The sequence below is a fragment of the Sciurus carolinensis genome, chromosome 12 (assembly GCF_902686445.1).
Source record: "Sciurus carolinensis chromosome 12, mSciCar1.2, whole genome shotgun sequence".
In the NCBI taxonomy this organism is placed as follows: domain Eukaryota; kingdom Metazoa; phylum Chordata; class Mammalia; order Rodentia; family Sciuridae; genus Sciurus; species Sciurus carolinensis.
Window position 1 is genome coordinate 50,646,418 of NC_062224.1, and position 26,317 is coordinate 50,672,734.

The 26,317-nt window shown below is 40.3% G+C and overlaps 1 protein-coding gene across 10 annotated transcripts in view; it reads left to right on the forward strand.

The window, feature by feature from the left end:
* Nucleotides 1-5,271: 5,271 nt before the first annotated feature.
* Nucleotides 5,272-26,317, forward strand: part of Bend7 (BEN domain containing 7) — a 111,868-nt gene continuing 90,822 nt past the window's right edge. For 2 of the 10 annotated variants that reach the window (XM_047520526.1, XM_047520532.1), the window contains exons 1-2: nt 5,272-5,763; nt 7,939-8,022. In XM_047520526.1, coding sequence (XP_047376482.1) covers nt 5,703-5,763; nt 7,939-8,022 — 145 coding nt within the window. In that variant the 5' untranslated portion in view covers nt 5,272-5,702. Of the gene's footprint in view, nt 5,764-7,938; nt 8,023-23,742; nt 23,785-26,317 lie in introns of all 10 variants that reach the window. The other 8 variants (XM_047520525.1, XM_047520529.1, XR_007104317.1 and 5 more) reach the window with 6 other exon arrangements.

The following is a 26,317-nucleotide window of genomic DNA, read 5'->3' on the forward strand; positions in this document are numbered from 1 at the left end:
AATAAAAAAAAGATCAGCAACTCAAAATGTTTATAAGAGGCAAGCCAGGTGGGGTGATGTACACTTGCAATCCCAGTGACTTGGGAGGATGAGGCAGGAGGATTGCAAGTTTGAGGCCAATTTCAGCAACTAAGCAAGGCCCTAAGCAACTTGACAAGATGCTGCCTCAAAATAAAGAATAAAAAAGGAGGCTGGGGATATACCTCAGGAATGCACAAGGTCCTGGGTTCAATCCCCAGCACCACACACACACACACACACACACACACACAAGATAAATAAATAAATAGGGTTGTGAATGTGTCTCCATGGTAAACTACTGTAGGGTTCAAGCCCCAGTGTCAAAAAAAACAAAAGCAAGGTTTGACCAGGTTATCCTCAAAGGACCAACAAATATGAAAATGTGCTCAACATCACTGGTCAATTGAGGAATACAAATTAAAATCTTCAATGAGATAATGAGATATCACTATTCCCCTACACAAAATTAGAAGAATTGATAAGGCCAAGTGGTGGTGAAGATAAGGAATAATTAGAACTCTCATACACTGCTAGTGGAAGTGTAAACTGGTAAAAATACTCAGAAAAACTAGCTTGACAGTAATTTACTAAATCCAAACATACGTATATACTATGATTCAGCAGTTAGAGTCATGAATGTACAATAAAGTACGCTTATGTTCACCAAGACTTGAAGTGTATGAGACTAACCATCGACAGTAGAATGGATAAAAAAGTGGTATACACATATAATGAAATCATGTACAGTAATGAAAAGGAATGAACTACTATCATGAATGACTCGCACAGATAAGTTAAGCAAAAGATGACAGATACAAAATAACACGTACTATATATGGTCCCTTTGATACCAAGTTCAACAACAGACAAATCCAAGCTATGGTACTATGATGATAAAAGAACTGTGGTTTCCTGGTTGGAGGTACTATGGGGAAGGGTCTCAAGGTAGCCTGCTGGTGTGCTTGGAAAAGTTCTCTATCTTCACCTGAGGGAGTATACGTTTGTCTATGTAAGTAAAAGAAATTGAGGTGTCCACTTGTATTACTTACTGTATATAAGTTAGATCTGATAAGTTTTCTTTCATAAGTGCAAGCTAGAGAGGAAAAAGGAAAAGAAATGTTGGGGGAACAATTGCATGAAAATTCAAGGGAGATCAGTACAAAAGAGGAAGGGGCTGGGGAGGGAAAAGAGGAAGGAAAGGGGAAATACTAGGAAATGATATTGGCTAAATTATATTGTTATCTTGCAAGCATGTATGAATATGTAGAAACAAATACCACTAATATGTATTACTATAATGCACCAAGAAAAAATGTGGGAAAAAAACTATTTTTTTTTAAATGGGAGAAAGGAAGTAAGGTTAATTCATCACTTAGAAGAATCAGGAAACTGGCTTGCCATTCTAGTTTCACTTAGAAATGGTCTCATGAAGACAGATTTTTCTGTTACAAAACTGGAACATTAATATCTCATTGGGTGATTAAGAGAATTAGATCTTGTATAAATATCCTTGAGCTCCTAAAAGAGAAGCCCCATGTAACTATAAGGCAATATTATTTGTGTGGCATTCTCAAATCTCACTTTCACTTAAGTAATCTCTTATACTTTCTTTTAAAAAATTATAACCACCAAAACTAAGGAAGTAAATGAATATGGAGATATATTAGGCAAGGAACAAATTGAGAAACAGGAGCTAATATACAGTTATCTACTTGATTATTATATTTAAAAGTTAAAATTTATACTTATTAAATGTTTCTAAAGTATCCCCAGAATCTATTTAGGGACTGGACCTAAGATTCATGAAAAGTTCAAGTGCAATAAAACCATTCTGCTCATTTCCTTCGTTTGAGGTATTATTAATAAAAGTTAAACAATAATCAAGTTGTAATCCTATCTATGTACCATAGCATGGTTCAAATCATGGTGTTCCTCTGAGTTGTCTAACAGGAAACCATCAACTACATGTGGCTATTGAGCACTTCAAGTTTGACTAGTTTGAACTGATTTGTTCTCTAAGTGTAAAATACATACCACATATCAGTTTCAAAATTTTGTACAAAAAAGAATATAAAATATCTCAATATTGTCAAAATATTTATTGCAGTCAGCTAAAACATTCTTAAAATAAATATAATCTGTTCATCTTTACTTTTTTAATGTGGCTAATTGAAAACAATTACATATGGCTCTGCTTTTTTCTTTTCTTTTGCATTACTGGGGATTGAACCTAGGCACACTCTGCCACTGAGCTACAATCCCCAGAACTTTACATTTATTTTATTTTGAGATAGGGTCTTGCCAAGGTTGGGCTTGAACTTGCCATCCTCCCACTTCAGCCTACAGGTAGCTGGGATTATAGGTGCCTCACACCTATAATCCCATGATTTTTCTATTTTTCTATTGGACATTATTTTTCTATTGGACAGCAAATCTCTAAATTAAGATGGACATTTGCATAGTGCTATTTATTTGTCTGTGAACACAGTTTTCAAAAAGAGAGTTCTCAGAATTAATGTTATGGTTATTGAATGTCTTCTAGTCAAATTACCTGTCTTTGTCAAAAATTAAAACCTATGTTTAATCTTTATAACCAACTGGGTTTTAGAATGGTCATATAATAAGATGTTTGGCCTGAAGGATGTCATGGAATATTTGACCAGTTTTCCCTGAGCTCTAGTAACTTACAGTTCTGAGGCTTTTGGGAGCTCTGAAGTACTGAGGCAGAGAACTGACCTTCCACAGGACTTTCTAGGACACCCTAACACAAGATATTCAAACAAACAATACTGCTATGGACTGAATTGTATTCCCTCAAAATTTCTATGTTGAAGCTCTAACCCCTAATATGACAGTATTTGAAGAGGAAGTCTTTAATTCAAGGCAATTAAGGTTAAAAGAGGGCGTAAGCATAGGGCCCTAATCCAACAGGTAGCCTTATAAGAGGATCTCTCTCTTTCTGTCTGCTGTGTAAGGACACACAGCAAGAAGGTGGAAGTCTGCAAGCCAGGAAAAGAAACCTCATGAGAAGCTGACCCTGCTAAACCTTAATCTGGGACTTCTATTTTCCAGAATGATGAGACAATAAATTTGTTAAGTCATCCAGTCTATGGTATTTTGTTAAGTTAGCCCAAGTAGACTAGTACAGACACCACTTGAAACAATCTCATTTAACATTATAATATTATGGATTTATACATTTTTGTTAGATAAAGGCATGATTATTTGCACAAAGTGGAGAGTAAGTAAATATTTCTTGATTTTCTCTAAAGAGTTAATAGGACATAATCATGGTTATGGTTCTCAGTAGACCAACTCACTCATAGACCATCTTTGGAAAACCAGGTAAAAAGGGCCAAGGAAAAATGACTTATTTTTAAATACTGCTTTTAAATGTTTTCTTGTTAACTACATCAAAACTACTCTCTTTGGTAAATGGAATTCACATTCCTACTTGAACTGAAAATGTTGTTAGTATCTTCCCTAGGGATTTGCTTCTTGGGATGAGGGCTTCAATTATTTCATCATAGTTTAAGCACAATAAAATCTCATTTTATGCTCCAAGGCAGGAACAATCCTCAGTGTTCCTCAATCAGTATAGTACTTAGCCCTGTGGCCGGAGGGACAACATTTAAAAAGGCATCACAAAAAGAGAATGGGTCCCAGCCAAGAAAAGAAAATAGTATGATTTTGTTTCTTTAAAAAACATTCCCAACAGTTTCAGGTTTTTAAGCCTGGTTTTAAAGAAGGGGGAGGAACTAGGATAGTTGCTTTAATCACTGTTAGCATTTTAATCCATTCTATCAACTCCTGAAGATTCAAGAGGTCCAAAGAAATCTATCCAAAATTTCATGTGTCCCATATATGTTTTGTGGGTAAAGGTCACTGAGCTTCTAATAGGAGACAGTGACCCAAAAAGACACTCTTGTTCAAGGATTTGCTTTACTGAACTGAATGAAACTTTCTCCCTCTCACTTCCAAGCCAGGTAGAACCAGCCTCCCCATCTGCTGCTGCATGCCACCTGAGACCTCAGGATGTGCACCTATCCTGCTGCCACCACTTGGTTTGCTGCTTATTCTGTTTTTTGGATATGCTTCCAGGTATCTGTCTATGCTAGTTGCTTCCAACTTCCCCCTTCCCTGGTAGTTGCCTACTCCTGTGTCCCTGTTCAATATTAGTAGTTCTTCTCTTTGAGTGGGAACCGGGAAGGGATTCATCACACATCACATTTATTAACCCTGTTCCTCTTTCCTCTCTGCCTTTTGAGGCCATCTGAATTCGCCACTGTGCTGGGGGAGCAGCCCACCTCTTTATTCTTTGTATTTTAGTCTAGAAATAATCAGTTTGGCGGCAGTACTTTGAAGCATGTTAGATCATGTTGCTGTACTGCCATTCCCAGGTGCTGTAAAATTCTTTTCTAGTCCCACTCTAAAGATGTTGTGAACAAGAAATGGTGCCGTAGGGCGCTCTTCGCTCCCGAGAATATTACACAAAACTAATAACTGCTGTTTATGTCGATTATTTTTGCATTTTACATCAAATGGCTGAGTCCCCTGCACCTGCCATGACCAGTGCACAGGGCCATCAAGCACCCCTCCTCCTTCCACCCTCTCCAAGCTCACACTGCAAGTGCTCTGCTAGTCTATAACTCGGGAGCTTCCTTACAGTCCCCAGGATGGGGGTAAATTTAGAATCGAAGCTCTTTCTTTTCTATATTCTTCCCACCAATAAATTCTAAAATCTCTTTTCGTTTCCTTGCAAAGCGCAGATGGGCAAGTTCCCCCCACCGCCTAAAACTTGCCTAAAATCCGTGAGGCTGGCCCTTTCACATCCCAGCTCTCAGGCCAGGAGTGGGCTGGCCATTATTGAGGGTCCACGATCCCTGGACCGTGTACAAGCAGAAGATCCCCGCTGGGGAGCGGCGGAGGGCGGCAGGCAAGTGGGCTCTGTGAGCCGAGACCCCGAAAGCAGCCCCGAGTCCCGGGGACAGGCCGGCGGGCCCGGGCCAGGGCGCTGCGCCGCGGCCTCCGCGCCTCTTCGGGGCGCCGCGCGGCCAGGCCGGTGGCGGCGGCCCCCGGGGATGGCGACGGCCGGGCTCCGCCAGCAGGTGGCCCCGGGGTCCCGGCGGCGCCGCCCCCTCCGCCGGCGCCCCTCCTCCCGCGGGGGCGGTCAGCGCCCGGGCCGGCTCCGCACCCGCCGCCGCCCTCTCTCGGCTCGCCAGCCCGCCCGCCGCGTCCCCGGGGCCGCCGCCGCAGCCGCGTCCGCAGGCTGAGCCCAGGCGGGCCGCGGCGAGCGCCCGGCCGCTCCGACCCCCGCCGCCGCCGCCGCCGCCGCGCCCTCCCCGCCGCCGCGCCCCCGCTCGGCCCGCTCCCAACGGAAAGTTGGGCTGCGGCGGGCGGCGTTTGGAAACCGCGAGCCGGCATGAGAGCGGCTCGGGGGGGCGCCTAGGGCACCGGGAGGCGGTGCCGCACGGGGGCAACTTCTCCCGGGAGCCCGCGCCGCCGGCCCCGCGCCTGGAGCCCCCGAGCGGGCTCGCGGTGGTTCCTCCCGTCCCTCGGCCTCCCCCCGCCGATTTGAGACGCGGACCTTGGTCCCGGCGGCTCCGCGGCGGTGACACGAGCCCGCGCCGCCGCCTCAGCCTCCGCCGCCTTCTCAGCCCCGCCGCCGCCTTTCCCGCACTATGGAGTTCTCCGAGAGGAAAAGAAGCAGGAAATCCCAGAGCTTCAAACTGGTGAGCCGAGGTAAGCGGCCGGCCGCGGGAGGAAGCGCCGCGCGCCGCGCACTCGGCCCCGCGCGCCCGGCCGCCCGCGGGGTCCACGCCGGGGGCGCGCCCGCCGGACCCCCTTCTCCGTCAGAGCCCGGGGCCGGCGGCCGCTCCCGCCCGCGTCGGGGAAAGTTGTGCGGGTGAGACTGGGTGTTATTTAACGTAAACAAGTCGGAGGGCACGTCAGGAAATTAGCAAACAATGACACCGGGGGGCCCGAGCCCTCCCGGGGGTGCTGCGGGGCCGGGCTGGAGCGGCCAAGGCTGCTCAGGCCGAGCGCGGACCCGCGGACCGGGGATTTGCTGTTTGTTTTGTTTTGCTTTTCCCCCAAAGAGAAGCGGGGAAAGACGATCGTTGTTCTTTTTAAGGAGAAAGAACCTCATGAGGTGTCCAAGCCCCAAGCAGAATTGTTGACATCTAACATCTTTTCTAGCTGGCTGATTTGAGTTGGAAAGGTGTTTTAGATTAGCACATAACAGTGAGATGAGTCTTGTTAAAATAAAATAAAACCCAACCAGTTCCTGACCATTGAACAGGTGTACATGACACTCGGGGCTTTCTTATTGTCAGGGAAGGGGAAAGTTGAATCCAGTCTTGTGTGTGCCCAGTTACTTGTTAGAGTCTGTCTTCCTGATTTGACTCTTTAAAAAATGATGAGAACTAAAGAGAAGAGCAGACTTGAAAATATGTCAGAACGCATTGTGTCACTTTAAATAGGAGGCAGGTGGCTTTTTTTTTTTTTTTTTCATTGTAATGTCACAAGTCCTAATATTGAGTTTAGACCCACCCTGTTTAAATACCTTTGAATCAATTCGAGGTCAAAGCCAAGGCGCAGAACCTGTCCACTTTTCCTGGGTTGTTTTATCTAACCTTGGCATCTGAGTAAAGAGCCATACAGTTGTTTTAACAACCTGCAGAAGTCACATGTAAACTGATGGAAATTGAAGGGCAATTGCAAGTAATCAAGTTTTTCAAACTAAACTAAACTGACTGAGATGTGGATTCAATAAAGCCCGCTTTTGGTTAGTCTGAGAATGGTTTAATTATAGACATTTTGAGGACCTACTCATCTCTGTTTCCCCTAATTTAGTGTGGGCACTGTTAAATGAAAGAGGCCTGGAATAGTTTATTTATGTAAACTGTTTGGCTCTTCTTTCTTTGTAAATGCCCCCCCCATAGGAGTGTTGATTACTCAGTTATTTGTACTTTAAAGTCTCTCCCTGTGACTGTCCTGTTGGTGCTTTCTGATTCATTCAGGAATATAGGCTGCTTTCTTATTTATGACCTCAGGGAGCATACCACTTTATCTTAAAAGTGAGAGTAACTTTAAGGACAGTGTTCTGTGACATCTAAATCTTAAAAAAAAAAATGAAATAGATGGTAAGAAGAAAACTCTAGTAATATTTGTAGGTGATGCTGCTTTGTAAGAAGATTGCCAAAGAGCAGTAGCCTCCAAACAGAGAGAAGCGTATAAAATATTATGTTTTAAACTTTGATGACAGCAAGTTTTTCCCTTTTTTTTCAATCGTGGGTCTGAGTCTTCTCTCTGCTTTGCAGGTGCATTTTTTAGAAAATAAGCCCTTCACATTAAATAAGGTGCAGTAGTTGAATGAGAAAGATCTACTTGTGTGAAAGATGAAAATCTTGCTTCCTTTGAAATTATACTGTACTTGAAGCAACAAATTACTATTTTTCATAGGTGCTTGCCTCTAAGCAGCTTGAAGACTGATTTTCTGGGTAAACTGAGAATGCCAGGTAACTCTAAAGCATACTATTGATATGCTCATAAAAATGGGTTGTGGAGATAAATTTGGAAACCTCCCTGGCCTATGATTTGCAAGATTTTTCTTTTCCTTATAAGTATACTTGCTGTTTCAAAAGAAAAGAAACCTAATAATTGGCATCTGTGGGCAGAATTGACCATGAAGACCATGTAACCAAGCCTAGCTGTTTTCTAAGGTCAAAGTAATCAATCAGTTTTGTGGACTTCATAGTAAGCAAAGTTTTAGGGATTATATTGACTACAAATTTTGTGATTAATAAGTTTTCAAAAGCATTTATAAATTGTAACAGAATGAAAGTCTAGACTTCATTGTTTATTCCTATCTTGAGGTCAATATAATTCTAATTTTTTATTGTTTTCTCACACCAGATTATCACCATGAGGTATATAAGATCTCAGAATTCAGCAACGATGTTAATGGGGAGGCCAAAGAGACACAACCCATTTTTTTAGGTAGGTTCCTATGTCAATTAATTCCTTAGTAAAACCGCGTGGCCATTTGCAATTGGGGGGAAAAAGAGATTGTGTGAGATCGGGAAATGTCTGCCATTGCTTAATGTATGACATTCTTTTCAAGACCTTTTATTTTACAGATTGCCAATATATCCCTTATTAACATTGCTAAAAGTTGTAATTTCAGACATAAATGTTTATTAGTGTCTACACACAGTGCTAATTATCACTCACTCACAGAGCCAGATGCTGACCATGCAATTTTGTCGCTCTGTGCTCACCCCATTTACATTGCATATTCGCTGGCATGCTTCACTGGCAATAGTTTGTGTAATTGGGGTATTACATCTTTGACATCTGGATAACAGAAATTCAATTTCCAGGAAGCTGCTATTTGTTTGGTTTTGCTTAGGCCTTGGGTGGGATAGAGGATTAATGTGCTGTCCTATTATAATGTCCCCTCACCTCTGTGGCCTGGTTGGTAATCCTGCCATGACAAAATTAAATTAAATCTACAGTCAGAAAGCATAAGGAAAATAAAAGTGTGACTGTTTGCCTAACCACCTCTTGATAGTGCTAGTTATCAGTGAGCATCTCCTCATTTTCCTGGCTTTGTGTTCCTTTCTTACCGATATTTCTGGTCAGGGAGAATGGCCCTCCCTTTCTCCTACCATCCTAGTTCCTGGCTCACCTCAGGAACAAACAGAACAAAGGCAGAGTCTCCAAGACCTTCCAGCAAGTGTCGTTACTCTGCAGATGAGTAGGGAGCCAAAATTGTCACCATTCCATCCATGTGTAGTTTTGGTACGAATACTGTACACAAAGTACTATGGATAAGCAGTTTGATATTTGCAGATGATGAACCAAAACTGAAACCATTTAGGGTTTTTTTTTTTTTTTCTCTAAGAGTAAAGAGCCAATAAAATCAGGGTAGACCATAAATAGTGGCATTTGGCTTCAACTTTGCCCATCTGGAATACTCTGTAACCCCGAGTAGTAGGGTGCAAGCTAGGTGCTGCACAACCAGGAACATGAGAGAAAGTCGGAAGAGCAAGGGCCAGATCCCTGCTCAGACCAGTGTGATAGCCCTTCAAATTGAAACATCATGACAGCTGGAGGGTATAGTATGCTCTCATCAGGATCTCCGTTTCACTTTGAGGGAAAAGAAGACTGAGTTGCAAAGGGCTGAGAGGACACAAATAGATACTTAAGAGAGGAAATAGGAGGGAAACATCAGTTTTTCTTCGTGAGCATTGAACACTCATGGATCTCTCCTTTGAGGGAGAGAATATTACTGAGGCCAGCACTGCTCACAGCACTTGTTGACTATTGAGAGAACTAAAACCCACAAGGCTATCAAGTGAACTGCCTGGTCCAGAAAGAGAAACTCTTGGATTGTACACTTTTCCGTTCCCTTATGTGGTCAGTACTTTTTATATTTAAGTATCATTCAAGTTAGTTTTTTGAAATAAAAGATTTATTTGTCTTCTAGTAGAAAATTTGCATTTATCATACAAATAGAACTTCCTGTCCTTGATTTAGTTCTCCTCCAGTGAAGGTCTCCCTGCAACCCCTGTTCTGTTGTGTGCTTGGAAAGTAATTTGGATGCTGGAGTGAATTGTGAGCACTAAAGAAGGGATGGTTGAAGAACAGGAGGATTTCTCAGGATTCAAAGTGCTCAGGATTCAGTTAAATGTAAATTGAAGGTGGCAGACGTTGCTGCTTTCCTTTTTCCTAGTTTGAGTTGAGGAAGTATAAGAATGCCAATAAATGACAAACTGGGATGAACTTTCAAAGTGGTTGGTCAAAAAGAGACAAAAGATTCAGTAGCCCAGGAATGTGCTGTGGGTTACTTCTAAATCTTCTGCTTTTCTGGGGAAAGTCAGATATGGTCCCCAAAGAAAATTTGTCTTTTGAGATCTTCAGAACAAATTTTGAGAAAGAGTGGAAGTGTTTATATAAACATGATTTCTGCAGCAGTTGGAAATAGTTACTGATAACATCTGAAATTAGGAATTTTGTCATTGACAGCCTGATTTTTGTAGATACTCTCCTTAAAACAGATTTAAATCAGGTTTGTCTTGTAAATTGCAAGTCTTCTTGTAATATTACTTATAATATGAAGCTTATGACATCTAGGAGAGCTAGAGACCTAAATTCCAGAACTTTTTCGTCTGTAGCAAAGTACCAACACATAGCCTCCGTGATGTCATTTAGGACTTTCTGCTTTCAGATGTAGTGTTATCTTTGACACTGTGTCTGTAAGATTAAAGTTCATGTCCCAGGGGAAAAGAGAGTGCTCCAGAATTTGGCAGAGTTTCCCACATCAGTCTTTTCTCTGGAACATTTTTAGACTTTTAACTAAGGTAGTGCATTCAAATGTCAGGTAGCTCAAGAGTGTGAATGGCTTAAGTGCTTTGGGAATTACTCACACATTTTTAATTTGATAACAGGGTCAGAAGAGGTAACTTTATCCCATGAACATTGACTTTCTCAAACTGGCTTGACGGAACTACAGTAAAGATTTGAGTACTATCTGGGAGAAAACAATTCATTTTACCAATTCTGCTGTGGTTTCGTGAGAAAACACTATGAACCCAACACTTTTCTGGAATGGGAATGTGGTCAAAAAGGGATAGAACAGGACCCATGCTCTCAAGGACAAAAATCCAGTTGGTGGGGCGGGATGGGTGTGCAGGACAAATTCAAGAAGCAATGTGCAACAACCACAACAGCTGCAGTTTGAGCTGGGTGTGAGAGGCTTGGAGTTGAGCACTTTACGTGAATTATATGCTCTTCACAGAAGATCTATAATAGTCATCATCATCCCTATTTTGTAGATAAGGCTTAGAGACATAAAGGTAGCCTGACAAAGGTCTCTGTATAGGACTGCCACAGGTAGGGTCCCAGTGCAGGTCTCCCTGAGTTTGCACACCCCACCACACCACCTCTCTGGGTGAATAGTAATTAAATGACAATTGTAAACCAGGGCAAGGAGCAAAGCAGAGTTGGAAGGATCCAGTGCAGACTAGACCTTGAACTATGGGAAAGATTTGGACAGGCAGAAGATTCCTGGTGGGAAGAGTGATATGAGCCAAAACAGAATGATAAGCATCATTCTAATTAGAGAGTAAGTGGTTTACCTTATGGTTTAGAAAGTGCTTTCTCATCTATTATCTCTTAGGATTTTTAATAGTTTACCCTTGAGGTAGTCAGGGTACTTATCATTATTATTCCCATAATAATGGAAACTGAAGCTCAGAGCGAAGTGATTTATTCATAAATAGCAGAACCTGGAGTAAACTCAGGCCTCCTATCCTAAGTTTCCCCTCTACCATGTTGAGGCAGGCAAATTCACAGATCATTGAGGACACTTTAACTGGTAAGAGGACGCTTCTTAAAAGTATTTTAATGAGGCAATTAATTTTTTATTCATAACAATATAATTATTAAATGAAGTCTTGTATGTTGGATTTTAGTTTAGATTTTCTATTAATATTGCATAAATTTGAAATGTTTTCTTTTTCAGGTGTTCAAATATCATATAATTATTCATTCAACAAATATTTATTGAGCTCCAATTATGTATATGCCACGTCTGTTTTAGTTGTTCTTTTTAATATTCAGTTTAGTTATACAGCTTTCAGTGGATGAAGCACATGGTGTGGTATCCATGCCAATTGAGCAGGATTGAGATCTGTGGGTTTTTAAATCTCTTATCAGTGACTTTCTTGATGACTGTCCCACCAGGGTCCTCAGAATCTCCCCAAAAAGGACACACAGAAAATTCCTACATAAGTTTACAAATTATGGATTTTGCCCCTAATGTCGTGTAATGTTCCTCCCTGGAGAATGGGGCACAGCCGTGTGTGGAACATGGGCACTCTTCCTGGGGTCTGGTGGCCTGGAGTTCACCTCAGTTCTTGCCTGGTCTCAAAGGGCTAGAGCTGGGCCCTCCTCCCAAGAGGCATGCTGCTTCATCTGTGGCAAGAGTATACAAGTGGGACCCAACCTTGAATAGTGAAAGGTTAAGGGAGCCAAGAGAGGGGAAAAGGAAGAACTCCTGAAATTCCATCATTTGGAAACCAGTGTTTCACCTCTGTTCTCTTCTCAGAAGCTTCATCATCATTACTGTAGTCTCAAAGTGTTCTATGTCCCTCTCCTTTTTCTTGCCAGTTCTCTCCCTTTTTGATGGTGGACTGAAAGGAACAGAACACTAGGAATGTCTCTTAGGGTTAGGAATGTGGCCAAGGTGGGGTATCATTTATCAAGAACTTGCTGCATGCTAAGAACTAGGCTAAGAACTTTGTAAATGTCGTTCCATTAATTGTCCTGAGAAAGGTATTGTCATTCCCTTTCCATAGATGAAAAATTTGAGTTAACTAAGTTGCTTAGTAGCAGACCCATAATACAAACCAGCATCTTTCTCTCTAAAACCATGTCCTTAACCACATCACATGCTTTGTTCAGTGCACTCCCATTATGCACAGTGGATGTAAGGAGAACAAAGCTGCTCCAATAAGGGCTGAGGAAGGCTGGAGGTGTGACTTAGTGGTAGAGCGCTTGCCTAGCATGTACGAGATCCTGGGTTCACCACCAATAAAGAAGAGGAAAAAAAGACAGACTGAGGAGACCCACAGATTCTTACAGACATCTCACATTCCTCTGCAGGCCTCTGCAGCTTGTTAGGGTGCCCTCAGTCACCATTTAAAAACCCCCAATTGATGGTTTCCAAGGTTGCATACAGTGCCAAAAATATCTTCTTATACTTTATGTCCAAAAAATGGCTTCAAAAACAACTGCAGACAAGCAAAGTTTAGAGAACGTCTTAGAAAACTTAAGCACCAATGGCTTCTTTAAATATATGTGTGAATATAGAAATGTTTTGGAAGTTGTGAATATGGATTTTATCACTCTTTTTTATTACTCGTTGCCTAAAGTTTGGGAGGCATTTGTAGTTAGGCTCCCCTCAATACTTTGATGTGTCACGTGCACACTATTGCAGTTATACCAGGAGGTAGGTTTTGTTATCTAGCTCATGTTTTGCAAATGGGAATCTAAGGTCAGAAATGAAAGTGATTTGCCCAAGGCCACATTGTACTTCAGAATGAGAATGCATAGGGTTTTTCATGAGTGTTGCTTTGCTTTCTTATTTTTGTGTTTGTTTTGTGGCACTTGCGATTGAGCCCAGACATTCCCTGAAACTGAGATACATGCCAAGCCCCCCTTTTTAAATTTTTTTTATCTTGAGACAGGGTCTCATTAAGTTGCCCAGGTTGACCTCAAACTTTTTTTTTTTCTTTGCGGTGCTGGGTATTGAACTCAGGGCCTTGTGCTTGTGAGGCAAGCACTCTACCCACTGAGCTATATCCCCAGCCCTAGCCTCAAACTTTTGATCCTTCTGCCTCAGCCTCCTGAGTAGCTGTGATTACAGGCATGTGCCAGGTGCCTGTCTTGTGTTGGCTTTCATATGTGAGTTTCTCTCCTTTTTGATCTTTTCTAGATTTGTAAAGTATCTCAAGTATGTCTCTCAAATCAACATCAGAAATCCCAAAGTCTGTGCTACTTTAGTATATTACAAAAGCCCCCTTTCACCTGGGCAAGTTGTGCTTGCTAGGGAGCAGAGTGGTTAAGGGGAGGAGATTCCCTGGAAGTAGGAGGCAGGGAAGACTCAGGTAGGGTCAGACTGTGGCTACTAAATGCTCAGTGAAGGGATGCAAACTTGAGTCTAGAGTCCATGAAAAATTTATAGCACAGTAGAGAAAAGTCAGATTGAGAAGCAGAAAACTTGGTTTGATCTCAAGTTATCAGTTAATAACACCTTGGACAAAACTCTTGAAGAGTTTTCTTTACCTTCTATAGTAGAATTATGTTGTTCAGACCATCAGATTCTTCTGTAGCACATAGAAAATCCTATACAGGAAAGGACTTTTTCAAACTAGAAAACACTGTATTCTTATCTTTGTTATCCCCATTTTTGTCTCTTTGCAAATTAGAAGTACACTTCAGTACTAAATAATAACATCACTCTTTTCTGGCACTTACTATGTACAACCTAATATTTACTTACTTTTCTGCCTGACCTTATTGTGTTCCAGGTCACCCTGCATATCCTCCTCCACCCCATCTTAACCATTGCCACATTGAATCCTGCCTGTTTATTTGCACCATCTCTCCTCATTTGTCCTAATGCAGATCGTCAGATCCTAGAGGGCAAGTGTGGCCTGGATTCTTTTTTGGGTCTTCAGGAGCACCTAGCACAGTGCTATGTTTATAATCATACTCAGCTGATAGATGTTTAAATATTTGTTATTTAAATATGTGAATATGTTTGGTGCTGTCATACTAGTCTGCGAAGATTCATCCTAAAATGTACTACCATAGTGGGACTTTAGAGAGATTTGGTGAGCCAAACTAAAATATATCTCATAGAATTTGAAGATTTTGTAATATACGAGAGTAGAAATTTGGGATTTCTGATGATGACTTATAACATACAACTTGAAATTTTTACAAATCTAGAAAAGCTCAAAAAGGAGAGAAACTCATATAAAAACACCAACACAGGTGAAAAACCACGTGTTCTGTTCACTTTGTATTGGGATGTGATACTGATACAGTATTACAGAGGTGCCTAAGATTACACTGGCCATCTGAAAATGAGTGTTGACATTGTCCATTCCTAGGAGTCTACATGAGACAAGTTTTTCAATCTTAATTTAAGAAAATAAAGCCATGCATTAGAGAATGCCAGCAAACCTTAAGGACTGTTACATTTCTGAGGGAACAGAGCCCTACATATAGCTGCTCAAGTTGTACCTACCCATGGTGCCCAGCAAGGGGTGCATGGGGCTGACATCCAGCCTGCATTGGTTTACCAAGGCAGTGGCAGCATTTGTGTTGAGGAAAATTTGTTTATTTGTTTCTCAGGAAAGCTTGGTGTGGTTTAGCAACTGCCCCATATGGAAAAAGTGTGATATGTTGTGATTTTTTATGTTTCTACACTGATTATGACCAAGTCATTAAAAAAAAAAAATCCCCGAAAGGCAAAATCCAAGGAGATCTATTGACAATTTAGCCTTTTTTGGTTCCCTTGGGAATATGATTTTATTTTGGAAGAAAATAATGTAACCATCTATAAGATAAAATAAAGATTTTGGAACAGTGTGTTTTGCATCTCAAAGTTAAAAATAGACCTAGAACATTGACACAGTAAGACTGTTTTCCTTATAAGTAACAGATTATTGGAGGGGACACAACCTGAGAAGGGATGCATTGGCAATAGCAGGCAGAGCTGGCCTGGGGACGCAGAAGCCCAAACACATAGCAGTTGATTTAGGGGGCGCCTTTAGGCTCCTTCCAGTTTTGCATACAATTTGGGTTGCTCTTTTGCCTGAAATTCTTCATCATCTAATGCTTTCATGTTAAGACCTGAAATCCTTAGCATGACAACCAGGGCCCTGTATGAGCTATCACCTGTCTGGTTCTTGCAGTTTTTTCCTGACCTATTCTGTCTCACCTTCCAGGCTCAGCCATACCAGACCAGTTTGCATTCCTCCAGTGGCCCTGCTTCCTGACATTTTAGACCATGTACTTTCTCACCTCAGTGACTGCATAGATGTACTTGGAATTCCACACTTGCCACCCATTCCTCACTTTTTGCCTGGCTCTCTCTCCTCCCTTGAGACGCCAAGTTGATGCTCCTCCTCCAGGTAGCCTACAGATTTCCCCCTCCCCTTCTGCAGTATGCTGTGCCTAACCCTGTCAAAGCAAAGGCATTATTAGTTTACTTACATACATCCCCCAATGGATTATAAACTCTCTAAAGATCATCACTGTGTCCCCACTGCCCAGCAGTATGCTAATCACATAACAACCAATAAATGCTTGATGAATGAAAGAGGAAACTGATTTTAAATTTAATAAAAAGTACAGTCAACCAATTGGAAACTTTATTATTCAGCTTTTACCTCTAAATTCTCATCCTGGCTCAACTGGTGGAAATTCATACATCTTTCTTATTTGAACCCCATATATCAGGAGTGAAAGATGTCAACACAAACAATGGAGTTACTTTTAACTGTGTATATTTTCTATTAAGTTAATAAGAACCCCCCCTTTAATCTCTACCTCTGAAATAGAATGCACTACCATTCTCCTGTGTGTAGACTGGCCTCCACCCACCAGGGCCTTGCAGACTCACATTGCACCATACAGAGGCACCCGTGGAACATTGCAATGCTGTGGCCTTGGCATATCCACTGCTGGTCTCTTGGCCTAGAGTGACCTCTAGTACTTGTTTGCATGGTCCTCCTTTATTTATCCCTCCAGGCTCAACTTGAGTTCGTTCAGGGCAAAACTTCTGGGTCTAAATTTTTAAATGTAAATATTCTTTTTTTTTTATTGTAAACAAATGGGATACATGTTGTTTCTCTGTTTGTACATGGAGTCAAGGCATACCATTTGTGTAATCATAAATTTACATAGGGTAATGTTGTTTGATTCATTCTGTTATTTTTTTCCTTCCCCCCCATCCCTCCCACACCTCTTTTCCCTCTATACAGTCCTTCCTTCCTCCATTCTTGCCACCCTCCTTAACCCCAACCCTAAACCTAACCCTAACCCTAACACTAACACTAACCCCTCTCTCCCCCCATTATATGTCCTCATCCACTTATCAGCGATATCATTCGTCTTTTAGTTTTTTGAGATAGGCTTATCTCACTTAGCATTATATTCTCCAGTTTCATCCATTTGCCTGCAAATGCCATAATTTTATCATTCTCTATGGTGTAGTAATATTCCATTGTATATATATGCCACAGTTTCTTTATCCATTCATCAATTGAAGGACATCTAGGTTGGTTCCACAATCTGGCTATGGTGAATTGAGCAGCAATGAACATTGATGTGGCTGTATCTCTGTAGTATGCTGATTTTAAGTCCTTTGGGTATAGGCCAAGGAGTGGGATAGCTGGGTCAAATGGTGGTTCCATTCCAAGCTTTCTGAGGAATCTCCATACTGCTTTCCAGAGTGGCTGCACTAATTTGCAACCCCACCAGCAATGTATGAGTGTACCTTTTTCCCCACATCCTCGCCAACACCTGTTGTTGCTTGTGTTCTTGATAATCGCCATTCTAATTGGGGTGAGATGGAATCTTAGGGTGGTTTTGATTTGCATTTCTCTTATTACTAGAGATGTTGAACTAAATGTAAATATTCTTAATGTGTAATACTTGGCACAAAGTAGACTCTTAATAACAGTTTTTGAATAAATAAACAAATACCATGTTAAAACATAATTTCCCACGAGTTATTGGCTAATCTGAGTTTGACAGTGCATTTAGTTGAGTTTTGTTGTGCAAGACTGTCCCATGCAGCAGTGCATGAGGTTTTCATCCTATCTACCCTCAAAACGTTAGCAGCGTAAACATACATAAATGTCAATGGCTCCCCATCTAGACATGACAGTCAAAAAATGCCCCTTACATATATGAGCTATAGCACATAGTCCTTAGTAAGCCATGGTTGTGGGATCAGTCATCTTATGGAATTTAACTTTGGACATAAAATAGTGACAATACTTATTAATGTGAATATGTATGTTCCGAGTGATGTGTTTTTAGGTGATTTTTGTGTCATGTGTGAACCTCAGTATATTTGCAAAACTAACTGCTATGATGTTGCTAATCAGTAATCTCTTAAGGGGGCCACCTTTGCATATGTGGTCTGCCATTGCTAAAAACTTTATGTGGTAGATATAGCTGTGTTCCATTGTCATCAGCTGAAAACCCTTCCTTTGTTGTCTATTCCTTGTTTGTCTGTCTTATGAATGAGAGGCGATGATGATCCAATTCAACTACAAGGCCATGACTAGAAGAGATCAAGGGCACATTCCATTGATGGTCAGGTTGCTGTGACTCCTTTCTATACAAAGGGCAGCTTATTATACAAAGGGTAGCTTATTACATGTGTATTTTATAATATATTTTAAAATCATTAAAAAGTTTAGACAGATTTTCTTTAGTATTCTAGACAGTCAGTATCCTTGTAAATAAGAATCTATAAAATTGTTCTCTTAATATTACATTTTTCAAACATGTACAAATATACTGTGTGATTTGAGTTCCAAGGGTTTTACAGTGTTTTTTACTTGGAAATCAAATTTTATATCTGAAAGGTTAATGGAGAAAACTAATTATGCTATCTGCTAACCAAATGTGTGATGAGACATTTGTCTCTGTAATTAACAGCAAGGAACTTTTATAGTTTCATAAAATCGAATGCTACATAGAGTATTCTGTGAGCATTTGTTTGGATGAGGTGTCCAAAACAGAGATGTTTATGGATGATATAAAGTCGAACTGAAATGTAATGCAGGTGTCTGTGCATCTTATAACATTTCTCATTGTTGAAATGGAAGCCAGAAGATTAATAACTTTACTTTGTCATGATAAAATAAGTAATGTGTTCTTGGAACAGTAGTATGGTACATAAGTTACTCAGTAATTCCAAGAATTTATTCTGTTCCAGGAATAATATCCTTAACAATTTATTTTTACAGAAAAGGTTGATGCAACATAACAGACTATGAAGTTGCTTGTATGGTTAATGGAATTATATCTCAAATATGACTTTACACCTACATATAAAATGTAAAGAACCCCACCAAAATGCAAGGTTAAGGCGCAACTTAAAAGTAGAAAGTCAGGAGAAACCGAAGTTAAGGTTCTTCTGTTAACATTAACTCATTCTCATTGCACATATATAATTTTTTCGATTACTACAAGACTTTAATGGGTACCTTAATATGCATTGCATGAAATAAGGCTAGGGAGTTGCTGCTGCAGGACTGTTAGCTTAGCATTTCTCCACCATCTCAGTGTTCCTTTTTGAACTCCGGAAGGGCCTGGTGTTGGTGGAGATGTGTGGCCCCATCTGGCCCAGATTCCCCAGGTTTACTTTGGTCATTCTGGGAAAGCAGCTTAGTCTCCTTATTGTCAGCTATTCCCACCTATCATATTTGATGAACTGGGAAGAAAATATAGATGAGATATATTTGTGGGGAAAGCTTTCATAAGAAGAAACAAATAGTGGCCTCTGCTTGCCACCACCTTGTATACTCCATGGAGAAAAGGCGAATTTCTTCCAAAGGATGCTTCAAATTTGGGTTTACTTCTTGTAAATCAGTATTGTTGTCGTTTCCAGCTTTCCTCAGTGGTATCAAATCTGTTTCTAGAATCAATTTACTTTTGTATTCAGTTTGCATATATCTATTGACTAGCCCCTAGTGCTAGGCTAGGAGATTTTAAAACCCACTAGGTTGTAATAAAGGAAAATAAGGATTCCACAGGAACTTACAACAGGGACCTCACCAGATATGGGGATTTAAGGAACATAACCTTTAAGAAACAACATTTAGCATGAGACCTGAAGGCAGAGTATAGGAGCAGCATCTTTGGAGGCCAGAATGTGAGGGTTTTCCTGAACAACTGAAAGACCTTCGTTATATCTAAAGCAGAAGGCCCTCTGGCTGTACATGACAGTCACTAATTAGATTCTGATTGAATTGTTCTGAAGGGAGGCCTGGGCACTCGTATTTCTTTCCTTTTTTTTTTTTTTTTAATTGCCCTTGTGATTCTAATGTGCAGTCAGACCTGAAAACTACTACTATAGAATAAGGGGGAGATATGCAGGTGCCAAGGCTGGAGAATTGGGCAAGGAGGCCAAAGAGCCATGTTAGGGAGTCGGGGCTCTGTCCTAAGGCTATTGGCATTCCAAGGAAGCACATAATGTAATTAGATTTGCATTTTGAAAGATACTCTAGCTTCTGGTAGAATTGATTGCAGTGGAGTGATACTGAAGGCTTTTGGTAGTAGCCCCATCAAAGTGATAATGGGAACTGGGTGTTGATAGAAAGAAGTGGGAAGTTTCTAAAGTAATTTAAAAGTTATAAGAAACAAGACTAAATGATTGTCAGAGAAAGGGATAACTCCCAGGTTTCTGTTTTAAACAGCTGAGTTGGTGCCATTTACTAAGGTTTGGGGATGGGATGGTCACTCAAAATACATTTTTAGATATGATTTTAGGGTTGATTTGAGATGTCCAAGTGAAGCCACCCAATAGGTAATTGAGTGTATGTGTTTGGGGTCTCAAAATGAGGTCTGGGCAGAGTCCCTGCATACAGGTGGTCACTCAAGCCGGGAGGCAGGATTAGTGATCCAGAAAGAATGTGGAGGGCAAGAAGATGCCTAGTGCAGTGTCCTCAAAATCTTGGACTGCCAGGTGTGGTGGTGTGTATCTATAATCCCAGTGACTCGAGAGACTGAAGCAGGAGGCTCGCAAGTTTGAGGCCAACCTGTGCAACTTAGTGAGACCCTTTCTCAAAAATAAAAAAATAAAAAAGAAAGAAAAAGAAAGTGCTGGGGATGCAGTTCAGTGGTAGAGTGCTCCTGGGTTCAATCCCCAGTACTGAAAAACAGCAAAACAAAATAAAACAAAATCTAGGACACTGAAGGCAATATTTTGCATATCACTTGTTGTAATCTATAAACAGTTCATGATATCAGTTTAGTGGATTGTCACCAATACTGCAACAACAGCCATAATAATAACAATAAAGAAATGCAATAGAAAGTATTGTATGCAAGAAGGATGAATTCATGGCTGGGCACTGTGGCTCAAACCTTTAATCCCAGTCACTCAGGAGGCTGAGGCACAAGGATTACAATTCCAGACCTTAGGAACTTAGTAAGGCCCTAAACAACTTAGTGAGACCCTAGGGCTGGGAATGTAGCTCAGTGATTAAGCACCCCTAGGTTCCATCCCTGTTACCCTCCCTCCACCGAAAAAGATAAATTCATGAAACTTTTGTTACAGCTGTGTGCATGGTATCCATATATTTATGTGCGTTCCAGGTCATCTATGTTGTGAATCTTAGTCAGAAAAGTTTGTAAGCCACTGATTTAAACTACTGTTGCTTGGGATTTCCCACTAGTCTCTCTCAGGGAAGGCTGCCACTCTCGAGGTACCTTTGAGTCCAGAGTTATCCAAGTTCCTTTTGATCTTTGAAAGAAAAGGGTGCTAGCAAATGTGACTCATTATTTATCATGATTAACATTATTTACATTGAAGATGAAACTGTGCAATGGCATGCACATTTATTTAACTTACAATATTTTTAAAAATTTAAATGACTGAAGAAATGTAATACAGCCAGTATTTAATCAGTTAATGTATAACTGGTCCATGATGTCGATATGTAAATTAGCATCTCCAGAAGAAGAAGAGATTTGCACTTCTGTTTTAGGGCTGTTAGGAGTTTACTGTACAGTAGATCAGAAGGTCAGCATTTCAAATTATACTGAAAAGGTAAACAGTAAATTATGAATATTTTATCTCTTACTGAGTAAAGGCGAGATTTTGGCTATATTACTATAGGAATTCAGAAACAGCTTTTAATCTATAATCTTGTTATATTTTTCCTACGAATATCACCAGCCTTTGAAGAGTTTCGCCTTAGAATCATGAACACAAATAAATTCATATTCCACTTTACCCAAGTTTTGATCTTTGGTTTTTGCAGAACTAACAGGATTTACAATGAACCAAGTTTCCAATTTAAAAGGAAACTTATGACCTTTGTTTTTTTTAGTTTGCAGTAGTGAAACTGAGTCAGAATTCACAAAGATGAGTTGGTGTAATAAGTTCATCACTGCCTCCATGCGTACTTAATTAACTAGGTGATTAAGGTGCTAAGCAGTTCAAAAAACACTCATTTCATGCCATGGCAGTTCCCTGGACTCACCACAACTTGATTGTCTCCTGAATGGAGCCCCTGCTGCCTTTCAGCTAGTTACTTGAGCAGATTTGATAAGAGTAGTGAAGCATATGGATCTAGGAGCCTGATGCATCCAGTTCAGATCTCTAAATGCACATGTGTTTCCTCCTTGGTAAAATGTATGCACCCGAGTTGGGTACTCTTAGGTGTTCTCAGAATTAAGTGTAGGCAGAGTGCTTGCCAGAGGGTCATGGACGTAGTAAGTAACTAGGTAGCTTTAGCCTTCCCCTCACAAATATATCCAAAATTCTTTTGCGTATGTGGTACTAGGGAATGAACCCAAGGGTGTTCTACTGCTGGGTTACAACACAGCCCTATTTATTTATTTATTTATTTATTTATTTATTTATTTATTCATGGTGGTTCTGGGGATTGAACCCAGGGCCTTGTACATGCGAGGCAAGCACTCTACCAACTGAGCTATATCCCCAGCCCTTTTATTTATTTTTTTATTATGATACAGGGTCTAAGTTGCTGAGACTGGCCTCAAAATTGCAATCTTCCTGCTTCAGCCTCCCAAGGACCTGGGATTACAGGCATGCACCACTGTATTTAACCATCCAAATTCTTTTTTAAAAACACACAACTTATAATGACTTTGAAGAGAACATCCTAGGCATGTATTCCAGTGGTTGCAGAATATGCTACATCTCAGCATCCTTTCATAGATTTCTTTCCTGTTCTCTCTAGCCATCTGTTGGTCATACCTGCCCAACTTCATCAAGTTGGTTTTATGTCCATACTGTCAGTACTGTCAGTACCAGTTGTTTTATACTTAACTTTAGAAAAAGTAATATATATTCATTTCAAAACCATATTCAAAGTTAAGATTTGTGAAGTTGAAAACAAGGTGTGTGAGCTAAAAAGTTTAATTTCCCTTCTTAATCACACTCTCAGTGTTAATGACATTATTTATAAAATATGTTGTGTATGTATGTATTACAAAAAGAGAAAATGAAATTAAACTTTATAATGCTTTGCAACTTTTTTCACTTAACTGAATTTGCATTTATTTCACTTACATTGAAGTTCTAGTTTAAGCCAGGCAGACTTATACCCAGGTATACAGTAGTGAAGAATAAAATAACCATGATATCAGCTTTCATATACTTTCAAATTATCATGCAAGAGTCTGTTTCACTCTTTATAGATATATAACGATGCACTGTAATTTCATTCTACTAGTAGAATTATCATTTATCTAATGTTCTTTTGACAAAGGTTGGGGGTGTTTCCAGGTTTCCCTAGTAAGATGCTGCTGCAGTGAATATCCTTGTACATATGTCATGGGAACATGCAGTGAATATCCTTGTACATATGTCATGGGAACTTGTTGGAGTATTGCTGTAGGATAGATTCCTATAAATGCAATCACCAAATTCCACTCCAAAAGGTTTTGCCAGACTACATGCCTATCCATAGCATACGAGTGTGACTATAACCCTGTATCTTCACCAAAATGGATCTTATAAATCTATAGTATTTGTCATATTAATTTTCAATACATTAATAATTAGGAACATAAGGGTTATCATTTATTGTTGATCACTTAATTCTCTTATGAATTACATGTTTGTGTCCTCTGCCTAATTTTCCATTGTTTTAGTATTTCTTGTTGTTATTTATAAGACCTCTTCCATGTATTTGGGTTTTTAACTGATTTGATTATTCTTGAACACTCCTCAAAGCGGTGGTTTCAGATCTAGTCATGTTAATGGAGGACAGAATATACTCACCAGAGGAAGATTGAGCAACCACGCTTTATTTATTAAAAATAAAACTTCATTTTCTACAATATAAGAATATTTGAGGGAGAGGTAAATAGATAACCTCTGGATTATCTGGCTAGTTCTAATTGTGTTATATCATTCTCTTACAGAAAACCTTCATTGATTTCCTGTCACTTGCAGAAGAAGTCAAGGTCCTTCTGTTTTTGACTTTTCACCATTCATTGCCTTCTCTCCAGCTAAGTTAGCTTATTCCCGCTGCCCACTTGGTTTTTCTCTGCCCTCAGGCTTTCTTCAGTGCTCTTCCCTCTTTCCTCCTCCCCAGAGTGTCCATGGAAAGAGTAGCACCTTTTATTGGTCTCCTCAGATCTGACATCTTCATGAAACTGTATATAAACTTCCCAGTTTAAGATGATCTGCTCCTCTCCTTAACTCTTGAAACACTTGTACCTCATGATCTCTGAGGCATTTGTCATAGATTACCATGGTTTTATCCTTTTCATCATGGACACTGAAAGTGTATTCCTAGAGAGTGCTGCTGGTGACAGTGCAAAGCCGACTGACAACCACCGGCCCTCCCCTCTGTCATGGCCCAGCCTACCCTCCCACTGCCCTGTGCTTTTTCATTTGGCAGATGTGTAACTGTGGGTACCCAGAGTTGTTCAGGGTTTGTGGGGAAACTGCTCATCTTGGTGGGTGGCTGCTGTTTTAAAATTAAACACAGAAACAGTATAGTATAATACTTGCATTTGCTTTTTAAGATAAAGCATAAGAACATCAAAGAAAATTATTGTTGCTAATTTTCTTCCTGGGACTTTGCCCCATGCATCTCATAGATATTTATTCTCCTTTGTCCTTCGATGTTCTTCGAGAGGAAAGTTGGAAACAGCATGACGCCCACTTTGAACAGCTGTTTTTTGCTTCATTTTGTCTTCCTTTGCTCATTTAGGCCCTCTCCTAGACTTGTTTGTGCATTCATCTTGTCTCCCATGCTGGACTGTAAGCTCCTGAAGGGAAGAGACTCCTATCTTACATTTCTTTTTTGGGGGGGGTCACACTTCATATTTAGTAGTAGTATAATAAACGTGTTGAATGGGTGCATGAACTTGATATACCTAAATAGGTTTGAAAGGAACTCAATTGTCCTCTAAATATAGATGCTCTGGGATGCTTAATTATTTCTCACCTACAATTTGCAGTGTAATAGGGTACACAAATATGGCAACATAATTGCTGTCTAGATGTTTCTTTTCATAATATTGCAGTCAACCAATTAAATGATTCCATAGCCACTTCTTTGCCTCTTTCCTTCCCAGTAGCATTTAGACTATGTTGTATGGAGCCCTTGAAATTCTTGAATATATTCCAAGGACAGTTTCAGGAATCTGGGTTCTGGCACACCCTCTCTAACAGAGGTTTGCTCTTACTTATTGGGGTTTCACTAAGATCGCATCTGAAAAAAGGGTTCACAGGGCTGGGGTTTGTAGCTCAGTCGTAGAGCACTTGCCTGGCAATGTGTTTTGCCTGGGTTTGATCCTCAGCACTGCATATAAAGAAATAAATAAAAGTCCATTGATAAATAAATATATTTGAAAGAAAAAAGGGTTCACTTGGAAAACTGTTGATCTGTTTCATGGACTGCTGCTTTTCAGACCATCTTTTTGCTGAGTTAGAATCCCAGTCTTGCATGTTGCTTGTAAACATGGCCACTATCACTGAAGGCTGCCAGTTGGGACCTTAAAACATCAGCATAGGTCTGGAATTGATGTGTCAACCTCAGGTCCTCCCTTAGCACAGAGCTACTTCACATTCCTTTTCTTCTAAACTCATTGAGATTTGTGAAGAAAACTGTACCCTGGGCTTGAAGGCCCTGTGTCCTTTTTCTTGCCCTTTCCTCATTGCTAGCATTTAACAAGCTATAGCTCAATTTTTCCTACAACATGGCCAGCTTCTGCTGATTTTTGAGAGGAAATATTGTAGACCATATAGCATAATCCTGGTCCTCTTATTATTTCCCACTGATAAACTCAACTTCTTTCTGTTTACCTTAACATGCCATTATCTGATAAACTCAAGGAGTTGTAATGTGTTCTTTTGAAAAGTACACTCACAGCTTTATGCAACCACCACTGTCCAGTTTCAGAACATTTTCATCATCACCAGCAAAAAACATTGTCACCTCTTGTGCAGACACTTCTGCACTCTGATGCTAGCTTTTATGAACTGGAAGGGCAGTTCTTAAGGCCATCTGTTGCCTACTCTCCAGCTGGAAACTACATTTTCAATCTGTTTTCTCCTTGTTGGTAAAGAACAATGTCCTACTCATAATACTCCATAGAATATTTCAAGATAATTAAATCACTCAATAGCCATTTATTTCTTAGGGAAACAACTCAACTTCTTTTACTTTACCTTGTTCCTTTAATCACTTTTGTTGGAATTTTCATTTTCTCCTTAAGTTTCTCCATGACCTCTTTAAAATAGGACAAAACTAGTCATGATGGTATGATACAAGTTTGACTAATGCTGAGTGTAATGCAAGGCTTGTACCCCAGTTCTTTACAATTCCATCAGTCCATTCTAAGATAAGTCCCTTAGCATGGTACCCCAGGGAAGTGCTATGATATTGGATCAGGCAGAATGAGGAGTGATGCTTATAACTTGCCTCAGGATTGGGAGTTTTAGAAGGATACATTTGACTCACCTTGCCATCTTGGAAACAAACGA